General features: G+C 37.3%; 1 protein-coding gene across 6 annotated transcripts in view; it reads right to left on the minus strand.

Annotated features, from left to right (window-relative positions):
• The window catches only part of PPP2R3A (protein phosphatase 2 regulatory subunit B''alpha), a 193,853-nt gene that overhangs the window by 111,101 nt on the left and 70,521 nt on the right, over positions 1-12,231 (minus strand). For 5 of the 6 annotated variants that reach the window (XM_077865041.1, XM_077865042.1, XM_077865045.1 and 2 more), the window contains 2 exons: positions 6,427-6,693; positions 44-147 (listed from right to left, as the gene is read on the minus strand). In XM_077865041.1, coding sequence (XP_077721167.1) covers positions 44-147; positions 6,427-6,693 — 371 coding nt within the window. Of the gene's footprint in view, positions 1-43; positions 148-6,426; positions 6,694-10,210; positions 10,667-12,231 lie in introns of those variants that run through there. The other variant, XM_077865047.1, reaches the window with a different exon arrangement.

Below are 12,231 nucleotides of genomic sequence, written 5' to 3' on the forward strand. Positions count from 1 at the left end.
TTGCCTAGTCGCCTAGCCCCAGAGTGACTGCTCATATACTTACTTTCTCCACATGGCAATGAACGACTGTGCAGACACAAATCCTGTCCTCTCTCCCCCAGCAGCCCTGAACATGGGTGCTTTCCAATAGAGAGGACAGCCGCAGAGCTGCAAATAAAACACAGAGACAGTGTAAGCCAAGGGGCGGTGAAAAGGTGACACAGCCAAACAATGGGCCTTTGTAGCTTTTACACTTCATGTCACAGTGGACAGAGGGAAATATATCAGCTATGGCAGATTCAGAGAGGACAGAGGGGAATTACAAGTTTAATGAAGGAAAGGGAAATCCATTTACCTTTTCTCCAAGTTCCTTTATAGTGATGTGTCTTTCCCTTTCCCAACAGTTAAAGCAACCAGTGTGCCTTCCTACCACTCTGACATAGTATATTTTCTACCTTCTAAAAACAAGAATGACTGAATGTCATAGTTGTATATGCCCTTCCTTCCCACTGCAGAAAAATAGAGTCACATTTATTACTTGGTCACTTGGTGTTAATATACTCTCCAACTCATCTCCCTCTCTCTCTTTTGCCTATTACATTATTAAGCCCCTGGGTCAGAAGAACCAGAAGAATCTAGATTGCTCAAGAAAATAGCTATTTACTTAAACGGTTACAATTCAGGTAAAAGATTAAAGATAAAAATAAAAATGCTATCATTTATTTAAACATTAGAAACTACCACAAATGGGGATCCCTGGGTGGCTCAGCAGTTTAGTGTCTACCTTCGGCCTGAGGCATGATCCTGGAGTCCTGGGATCTAGTCCCACATGCAGCTCCCCGTTGCTTCTCCCTCTGCATGTGTCTTTGCCTCTCTCTCTCTCTGTCTCTATGTCTCTCATGAATAAATAAATAAAATCTTTAAAAAAGAAAGAAAGAAAGAAAGAAACTGCCACAAATGTCTACATCTTCTAAAAGCCTGAGGAGGAACTAGGAATGAATATAAAACTACAATATATAATACATAATACTCTAAAAGGTGTTTTTTTTTCTTTAATAAAAAGCTCTTTCTTCCAATTAATTCTACTCTTACAAAAGAGTTCTTACCAAATTTACCTGCTTTTTTCCTAGTAGGAAAATTCTTTTGAGTAATAATAATATCTAAATAATAACAGAGAAATAGCCTCCATATGTTCCCAATTTTGTACATGCATGTAAGACATATTCCCAAACTTGGAATCCTTCAGAGTCACATCTTGTTATTAAGTAGATAGTCTTATTATTCATATTAGACACAGGGTCTGTCGGACCTTCATCATGCTAAAAAGGGAAGCATTTCCTTTGGAGGTTGACTAGATGTGAATCCACATGAGGTTCTGGTGAAGCTGCTCCTGGTGTGAGGCCTCAGTGCATGGGAATCCCCACAGAAGTGTGAGGAGCACCTGGTCTGAGGTTATGAGGCTGAGTTACGCTGAAAGAACACCCCAAGGCTGCTGGATTCATGTTGGAGATGAGGATATGGAAGGTAAGATTTGATCCAAGGAAGGTAAGTACAGGGCAGAAATCATAACTGCTCCTGTTGGGGCCACTAAAGCATGTTCTGCAAACAGGGTGGAACTTCAGATTTCTTAAGTCCAGAGGTCAAATACCTCCACTGAGGTCAGGAATGAGGGAAAGGTGTTGCTTAGTAACCAATGGATTTTGTTTATTGGGTAAATTATGATTGCCAAAGTACAAAGCTCACAATTAATATACTTTGGGTGGTAAACTGTCAAATCCACTTTCCAATCCCAATCCTCCCTTTCATGCAGAATGGTAATCTGCCAAGAAAATGCTCTTAGATGTGACAGGCTACTGGCAACTGTGAGGAAAGCTTGAAAGAACAGTCTGTATTGTAGAGGTGGGGGTGCAGAGTCCCAAACAGAGAAAGTAAGTACAGGGAGAGATTGGAACTGGCTTGCCAAAGTGCTTAAAACTCCCACCATTATAGTCACTCATGGATTTTTCAGAATTGGAAGGAATCTTCTAGCTCAACCCTGGGAAATGGTCACTAGCCTAAGCTGAAACACTACCAGGGACTGTGTGCTTTTTACCACATTCTGTGGAGCTACTTCCACTATTAGACAGCTTTCCTTCGCTTGGATTATAGTATTTTCTCTAGAAGACTCCTGTTAAAATGCATATGTATCAGCTCCTAAGGAGTAGTAAGTTGGTGAGAGATTGGCACACAAATTTATTATGACTCAAAGGCAAACTCATAAGAGATAAAGTATACAATGGATATGTTTTAAAATAGATTGGGGGCGCCTCAGTGGCACAGTCGCTTAAGCATTTGACTCCTAATTTCCGCTCAGGTCATGATATCAGAGTTGTGAGATCAAGCCCCACATAGGGCTCTGTGCTCAGCGAGGGGTCTGCTTAAGTCTGTCTCCCCTTCTCTTCTGCTTCTCCTCCCACTCTCTCCCTCAAATAAATAATCTTTTAAAAAATAAAATAAAGTATATTGGAAAGGGCTGGCCTCTTTTTCTCATAGTGGGGCACCCTAAGTAGCCGTATGTCAGGCAGCATGAGAATATTAGCCTTTGGAGAAAATGGCAGAGGAAACAAGTGCAATGCAGACATTATACTTTGGCTATTAAAAGAAAAATGCATGGCTGGCTGTATCTGCTTAAAACCAAAGAATTAAGATAAAAGGAGTTAGGAGATAAGAACCTAAAAAAGTAAATGATATTAATCTGAGGGCAACAGAATAGAGACTTTAATACCAGAGCACCGAACAAGCCAGTGTCAAGACTTTTTACAAAGGAAAAGAATGGATGACAAGTGGGGATATGGAGGGAGATACAGAAAATAGGTTTAGGAAACTCAGAGGAGGAGGCAAAAGTCAGTCTATGGTAATCAAAGTTGATGGAGTAAGGAAAATCTAACACCTATAATTTGATCTAAGAATCGTCCAACAACATAAAGAATTAAAAGCAAGGTTGTCTAAAGAGTCACACAGGAGGAGATGATTACTTAATACCTGCAATGTTCTTTAACATTTTAAAATGTCTTATGCCTATTATTTCATTTGATCACATGATCCCCATGCTGAAGAGGGCAGGTATTTTCAGCCCATTCTGCAGATGAAGAAATATAGGTACTGAGAAGCTGCCTTACACGACACAGAAATGATAGGTCAAGACAGTGCTACCTCAGCCTGAAGAGAGAAGCTGATGGTCTCTGTACAGTTCAGAAGACACTTTCACTCCTCTTCTTCAACTTTCTGCTAAAGGCTAAAACTCCATGGTTGGTCTTCTGGCCCAGAGGACAAATGCTTTTCTTACTGTTTCTCAGTGTATGTTCCTGCACTGCTTTTCTCTCTTAGATTCATTCTCTATATTAATTTCTTGTCATCACTTAAAGCTGTGGCAAATAGTACACACTACATATTGAGAACTTAATCAGAAATGGATATTACTCTCTCCAGGGATGTTGGAGGTCAGGGATGAATGAGTTAAACTTCATCAACAGATGGAGATTTCATAAACACAGCGTTTTCTTTGCACTTCAAAAAACAGACCCTAGTATCTACTACAATTGTCACTAAGACTGCAAACTCAAGGTGGCCATCCAAATGGCTTTATAGAGTATAAGAACTCAGGAAAGTCTTCATTTATTGCTGCAACCCCCTCTCTTCATTGTCCCTTAATGGCTTTCTTCTCCTTTACCTACAACCAACTTGTTACGAGAATATAAGCACATGCAGTGCAAGTGCTACAGACATGGAGCTCACTGCCTAGTGGCAGGGAAGACTGAGCCGCATGTAAAAAATAACTGAAAATAGGATTGCTTAGTGCGTGTTAATAGCCATAGCCAAGTAAAAGCTAGATCAAATGGGAATTATCTAAATCCAAGAAATAATTACATAAATTTTTCAAATAAGCAATTTTTAGCTAAACTTGTAGTGAGCACAGTGTAATGTGTAGACTTGTCAAATCACTACATCTTACACCTGAAGCTAATGTCTAACACTACGTGTCAGTTATACATCAACAAAAAATATATAATAAAAAAATAAATGATTTTTAAAATGAAGAGGCAAAATTCAATAAAATGAACTGACAGAGTAAGGCAAAACACAACAGTATCAGCCAAGGCACTGTGATACCTACTGAGGTCATTATATACCCATCTTCATTTTTATATGCAATGTTAGTTTTAACTTTTTGGAGGTATGAGCAATTTACCTTGCTGCCTGAGCTGACAATTAAGGTCTAAGAGGAATCAACATAAATGCTTGGTATGTAGGGTTATAATCAAGTATGATTCAGACAAGTTAATCACATACGTATATGTATACCGGCTATTGTGCCACATGATGATTAGGTATTAGCAGTAAATTGCTATATAAATGACAGTTACTATGGCTAAACAAAATTTTCTTTTTAAATTTCTCTACGTTGTCAGCTTCAACACTGGCAGTTTTTCCTGATGTCACATAACAGATTGATGCTCATTACCTGTAAAATAGCAAAGTCTTTCCTCTGACTCCCCAGCATGCAGAGACCCCTACCCTGACCGGACTACACTCTTTTCTACGCTTCCCTTGGCCATCTGTGGAGTCCTTAGGTTTTCTTCTTTCTTCTACTGAATCCATGGAATGCTAGAGGGTTATTGAACCATGGAGCAGGGCAGGCCTACCACGGTAGAGGTGGAAGGGCCACAGCAGGAGGATGGAGACAAGGCTGTGGAAACGTAGAACAGGATCCTCAGTCAGGAGGTGGGAATATTCAGAGGAGGAAGGTTGATCTACGGAACTTGTAGTCCAAACAGAACAGGCTAGAGGTCTCTGACAGGGAGGCACAAATCACTTGGATTGGCTGTCCAGGTGTGGTATGCCCAGCACACCAGGGAACTACTATGTCCCTGAATCTGGACAGTTTCTCCTTGTCTGCCTGCCTGAAGTAGACCACAGAACTGTTTGTTTCTCTCACACAGACTGTTAGCATGTTAGAAATAACCATTTGGCATTTATGCAGTTAATGCGTTATCTCTAAATGCAGATTAAATTCAGCCTTACTAAATTCTGTCTCCTGGATTTAGATTCATAATTCCACCCCATTCAGACAATTTACCATCTTGGCTCATACAGTTGCCATCTCTCAAAGCTTTTGGTAAGAAAATGCCAATGCCCTGAAAGAACCTGTAATTTATTTGGGTGGATACTGATTGGAAGTTAGCTAATGGCATGTCAGCATATGTTCAGGGGAGATAACACGCAGTACAAACAGCACAATGCCCAGAGTTAGAGGACTAGTCTCCTGACATGTGCTGGTTCTATGACTTCAGGTTAAGTACTAATAGGACTTCAGTTTCCTCAAGTCTAAAATAAGATTGGAAATAGGCGGGCTTTTATTTCTGCAATGAGAGTTTGCTTTTCCTTAGAAATATCTAAGAGATCAATAGGCAAGTTTTAAGATAGGGGAGGGGTGAGGGTGAGAATAAAAGAAAGAATTCCTTTTCATTTCCCCTAAAATCACTCTATTTACAAATTACTTAACAGCAGTAACAAATGTCTGAATGCATGGGGTCTTAGGAGTTTCCACTTGGTATACTTGCCCACATGCAACATTTAGTAGTGTACTAAACCCCTCTGCCTCTTGAAGCACAATCTGAAACCACTGCTAAATCCTGAGATATGACTTGATTCTTCAATTTGCATACAAGATAAAAATAAAACTCAAACAAAACAACGTACTGCTATAGATGGTGAGCTGGGGCATATTGCTGAGCTGGGGAATGCCATGATCAAACATAACCTGATGCTCATGCTCAGTATTAATTGTTTGAGGAGACTGGAGAGGTAGCATCCAGTTACTGAAGATGTTCAGTAGTCCCAGAATGAAAGGTTAAGATACTAAATTAGAAGCAGTTGGGTATATTGGAAAGTATCAAAGACTTGGTTCCTAGTGGTGAATCCATTTATTTCTGAGTAGAATTAGTATTGAGCTGGCCCAATGATTCCTTGTCTGACTTCAGGGCAGAGTGATGATCAATGGATGAGAACAAAAGAAAAAAGACATTTATACTCAATACAAGGGAAATTTTTCTAACACATTAGGCTATTTAATGATGGAACAGGTTGCTTGGCAAGATAGTGAGCTTCCTGTCACTGAAAACATTCAAGCAGAGAATCAATTTATGTGTTGATGATGTCATGGATGAAATTCCTATATTAAATGGGAGGATGTACTGGGAGACCATTAAGGTTTTATTCAAACTTACGGAGTTCCATGAAATGGATGACATATCCAGGATGATATAGATGGATCAAATAAATTTTTTCAACATGGGGGAAAAACCTAGCCATGCTTAAAAACAGAAAGCAAAGAGACAGTGAGGAGAGAGAGAGAGATTAGGATTGCCAGAGAAAGAGAGATTATATATCATTTAGTAGTTATATTACCTTTGCAATTTTTCCCATTTCATAGATGTCTGCTTTCTGATCTTCAATATCCATGAAAGCAGTTTCAATTTTGCTTAGAGTCTGTTCATGGTTACTGCAGGCATCTGGGAGTCCTTCGGGAAAGTAGAACTGTGGAATGTTTATGGACAATGGTGCATTCACAACATTATTCACATGAGGAACAGGGGAGAGAGGTCGGGGACTACTTGGAAAGGTGGCTGTAGGTGGAAGTGGCGTTCCAGGTTTCTTTTCTGGTTTATTTTGAATCTGGAAGGAAAATGTGATTATGAAACACAAAAATTCTCAACAGCATATACTTCTTGAAAGTCCTCATCAGTAATAAGAATAGAGACAGCAGAGATGAAGAAATCACTCTATTACTAGGGTGATAAGTGTGCTTCTAGGGAATGCCTATCCATAAAAAATAAACACATTAATTATCTGTCAATATTCGAATTTAAACAGATTTATGCTTTAAAAATCCTACAGTACATTTTCCCATCAATTATGTTCTAGACATTTAAGAGCAATGTTAGCTGACATATTAAGGAGTATTCAAATGTATTCTTAGTCTGTTGGAATTGGAGTAGTAAATTCTTTCTGAAGACTGTTCATCTTTCTGCACATTTCTACTTCTACTTTGACAGGCAGATAAGAGTAAGTTCTTTTAAAATGCACACATCTAAAATATATTGGGGGGGGTGTCTTTTCACCTTCTTCTCTCTAGTTTGACTTTGTTTAGGTAAAATCACTGCCAGTCCCTGATGCAGAGAAAGCCTTTGTTAAGAAAATTAAAGCATCTTAGTTTTTGGAATGTCTTCTATCAGGTTGATTTACTTGCCCCTTGGGGCATGCAATTTTTTTTCTATGATACACACTTCTTTCATTTTTGGTACACTCTAATAATAGGCAGGGATTATGGTCATCAATTTCATTGCAGCCAAACTCCCTTCAGAGTTTATTAACTCATTTATAGTTTATGTCCTTCCTTTGTCCAAAAAAGATTTCATGTGGTATGCCATAAAGAAACATAAGGACGGTATAAAGGGGGGACAGGCAGGCAATGAGGAGATTAAGATTATCCATGATTTAGGGAAAGGGGAGGGGAGGTTCACTAACATTCAGGTAAAAGTCTACTTTACCAATGAAGACTAAATTGAGTTTGGAGATTCTGAGCAGAAAAAGCAAAAAAGATTCCAGAGTTTTAATTTCTTCTCTTAATTTTGATCAAATTATCTATCAAGGCTCATGAGCATGGCACTGTGTTAGGTACTACTAAAGTTATCAAAGAGTGACATGACTGTTGATCATCATGAACACAAAATATTACCCAAATGTTAACTTTCCTTAAATAATCCGAATGCCACTCCTAAAGTTTGAACAATGATTTATTTCTAAGTAGTAGATCTGAATATCATATTTCCTTTTGACATATGGGCTCATAACAGATCTTTAAACTCAGGATAAAAATCTTGGCTACCCTTGAAAAGCATAAGTATTACAGGAAGATAGCTTCATTCACACAAATATGTGATGAATATGATTTAGTCTTCTTTTGTCACACATGACACATTCTTAGATTAATATCTGACACTAATACATAGAGTCCGCTCATATATTAATACTACTGGGGATATAAAGACCAGTTGGTCATACCAAGATTTTGCTGCAGTATAAGCATGTCATCCCTATAAAGCAACAGTCAAAGAAAACATGGCACAGAGAAAAGTGAGGCTAATGAAATATGAAAAATGTAAAAGAAAACAGTGATGGCTTACTAGCTCTGTGACCTCAGGAAAATTACTTAACCTTTTAGAATTCAGTAATAAAACAGATTATAACACTTCTTGGAAGGTTGCTGTGAAGATTAAAGGCAATTACAGGACATAACTAATATAGGTAAAGGGTTCAGAACTGTGCTAGACACAGATATGTCCTTATTTAAGAGCCACAAGGCTAAAGGGTGAGGTTCTTAAAAGGCTAAATATAATTTGGCATGGTCCTTCAGATTCAACAAGAAATAAAAGAATTGTTTACGTTTGTAAAACAATTTAAAGTTTACAAACCACTTTTGATTTGACAAATTGATAATCGGTTTATAAACATTTCTCTCTGCTTTAATGCTAAATCTGTAAATATTATTACATAGTCCCATGAGTCAGTAACAGCAGAAATTGTTCCTAATCTTCTACAGGGCATATAATTCTTCAGGGGCTTTACATTTAAATATAATAGGTCATTTATATTAGTGATATCCCCTTTCTATTATTCTATGCTGAAACAGGTCTGTGAGACTACAAGTGTACAATCATGAAAATTCTTTTTTTGTTTCCCCAAAATGTTTCCCATGGTGTGACATCCAGGCAGTTATAACTGTAGGATTAAGACCACTGGTGCCAGTGGGGATGAAATCCAATAGTTTAGTGAGCACACACGAGCAGAGGTTTTAAAGCAAGGCCTTCTATGATAACTCTACACTTTTGCTTCGACAGAAGTAAGTAACAATTGAGAACAAACCCTGCTATCTGTCAAAGTTTTTATTTAAATGGGTATTCAATTATATAATCTACTTTGCTTTCCTTAGTGTACCTCTTACCATTAAGCAATTCACTGATAGGAAAGTATTTATCAATTCATTGGTCAATCCCATATATAACAAAATTGATGTTAATATTTAAAAGGGAAAAGAAAAAATGCATTTATTTTGCACTTTTATATGTTATCAATTTACATAATTTAAAGTATTTTAATAAAGCTGACCTTTATAAATGCTATAGAATAAGACAGTTAAATAAAATTTGGCAGATTTACTGGCAAGTTCAGCATCTGCTCATTTTGAATAGAATGGTTTCATTCAAATTGAGAAATAGCATTAAAATAGAACTATTAGGGGAAAATGTCTCAATTCTCCATTTCATTCTCCATTTATTAGCCTATAAATATAGTATCATTTAGTTAGTACCCTTATACTATTATGTCACTGTAGCATTTCCAATATTTGGCCATTTTTTATTTAAAAAAAAAGCAATTTCATATGGTTCACTCAATCTGAAATCACTCTGAATCAGAATAACTATGAAACTATGGTTTCTTACTGGATTCTGGGTGGCCATCACTTGTATGACCCTTGATTTGTATTGCATTCAAGGTAAGGCAAATTGTTTGATACAACACTGGCCCTAGGTATAAGAAAGTAAGCATGGGTTCTGCAAAGTTATCATCATAGGCAGAAATGACTCAGTATCACAGCTTGCTGAGGGAGGACATTCCTTCACAACCCAGAAATTAATTGCCATCCTTTGTTAGTTTCATACATTATATCATACCCACACAATTGTCTATATATATAATTAGTTCTTCCTGAAAAAAAAAGATTACCAGGCCTGATACTTTAAAAACAATTCATTACAGATGTATTACAAACATCGTCTATTGATTCAAAGTGTAAATAAGGCTTTTAACACAGAAATTCCAGTTTCTCAAAGACATTTCTACTAAAATTTGTAAACTGTAAGGTATTTATTGAGGTGTATTTATTGTCTCTAAAACTGGATTCCCTCTCTACAAGAGAAAAATGTGAGTACTGTACTTCAGGTCCAGAAGGTCTATTTTTAAACCTGTTGGAATCTCTCTACAAATAGCTTTCTGCAAATAGCTGAATAGAGGACACAGATTAATTCCTTGATCTAATATCAAGTGAGCTGTAAAATTATTTGTAAGTTAGTTCACTGGGTGGTTTTATTAGTAATAAAAATATTTTAAAAGAAACACCCAAGTTCCAAACCTGAGTCTGCTGAAATGACTTCAGCCGCTTCTTAAACCGTGACGGGAGAACAAAATCACAGCCCCTGGCCAGGAAAGCTAACTCTCCCCTTAAATCCGGGTCCCTTCGTAGAGATGTTTCCTTGATCATCATCTTTGAAAAGTGGATGTTTACTTAGCCACTGTCCAGCACACTTCTGAAGACGGTCAGATTTAATAAGTTGTCAATCTTGTCGGGTAGAAAGGTATTTTCTTCTTATCTCCAAAGGAAATTAAGTTCAAGCATTGTGCTCTCCCAGTCTCCAGGGACCACAATCCATGCTTGTTCTGACATGCAACTGGTTTCCAAATATAGCCAGTGGCTCCCAATACCTGCTCATAATTTTCAAGTTAGAAACACGCCTGCTATGGGCCTGTTGCTCCTTGTAGATAGCTTTATGTCAAATTGACCTGCACATGTTGAGAATACAGAGCCTTCTGGGAAAGGAAGCACCCACTACTCTAGCACCAAAGTTAGAAACATTACAGCTGGACCTAAAAATAGCAACTTCTCAGATAATGCCACCTTCTTAAACTCAGAGTATGTGAAGTGTCAATCCACATAAATCAGTTTCTCTTCAAACTATTAGAAAAAAGAACATGTTGAGCATTTTTAGTTTTGCTATTTAGTGTTTTATGAAAAAACAAGCTATACTTCAAATTTGAACCTGCCATTTTAAGAAGAGTGTTTGTTTTTTTTTTTTTTCTGATATGAAGGGAAGCAAAAATCCACAACCCTCTAGATATATCCAGTTAAAATATGGAGAAAAACTTTCATCCTCAAATAGTAATATAGAAAGAGATTTGTTGGCCTTATATTTTAAAATTAAATCCTTTTTGGGGGGCTTATGTGCAGAAGACTATCTCAGTTCCCAACACACTGTTGAAGTGATTCTGGATCTGGGCACATTTGAAAATTTATTGTCAAAGTGTGGGTTAAGAAAGTCGAACAACTGGGGGTACCTGGATGGCTCAGTCAGTTGGGCATTTGCCTCTTGGTTTTAGCCCAGGTCATGATCTTGAGGTTGTGGGATTGAGGGCTCCTCTCAGCACAAGTCTGCTTAAGATTCTGTCTCCCCCTCTCCTCCTGTCCCTCCCCAACTTGCACATTCTCTTTCAAAATAAATAAATTAATAAAATCTTAAAAAAAAAAAAAAGAAAGTGGGACAACTGAATGCCATAAGAAAGCAGCTTGGCTACAGTAAAGGTACGAAAGATGATCAAATAGTAATGACATAATATGTCTGGAATTTGTGAGACTTTCTTCTTCAAGGAGTTTTAAATCATCTCAGATTTTTAAAATATTCTATTATTTTATTATATGCTAAACATCTGTCCCACATAGTCATTTACAAATAAATCTTTAAACATCCTCTTCAACCTCATTTTCGATCACATTATTGATCTGTATTTATTTTCTATTTCTAGAAAATATAAACCAAATATAATTACCAAATAAACCCCCAAAACAAAAAATAGCTCACAAGTCTCTTCTACTGAACTTCTGTCAAATTTAGTGGGAATTAAATTCTTTGGATTTACATTGTTTTCTACAACTTATCTTTTTTTTCTTGACTTCCTTTCAAGACAGGCTGACACTTCATACTGTGTATATTGGGTTTATATGTCTAAACCTGTGGTTTTCAAATTTTTTTCTTTGTAAGCTGTGGAATTCTCCACTCATACAAAATTTTACATGAAAACTTTCAATATATAGTATGGCTGATAGAAGATTGAAACCACTGGTCTAATGCTTTAACTTGGACCCTTCCATTTCCCCCAATTTCCTCTCCTGGGACTTACACATGAACTTGGAGCGCTAGCTTTCCCTGATATTTTCCCCTACACTCTTGCCTAGAGTAATCTTTTCCTCCTTTATCAAAAAAGTCTGTTATGAATGGCACTAGGTCTTAGGCTTATGATTTAATGCTTTTTCAATTAAACCACATCTTAAATTGTATTGCCCCTGTTCTTCCCAACAGCAATGTGTGGCTTTAGGGGAGT

The sequence above is a fragment of the Canis aureus genome, chromosome 22 (genome assembly GCF_053574225.1).
Source record: "Canis aureus isolate CA01 chromosome 22, VMU_Caureus_v.1.0, whole genome shotgun sequence".
NCBI lineage: Eukaryota > Metazoa > Chordata > Mammalia > Carnivora > Canidae > Canis > Canis aureus.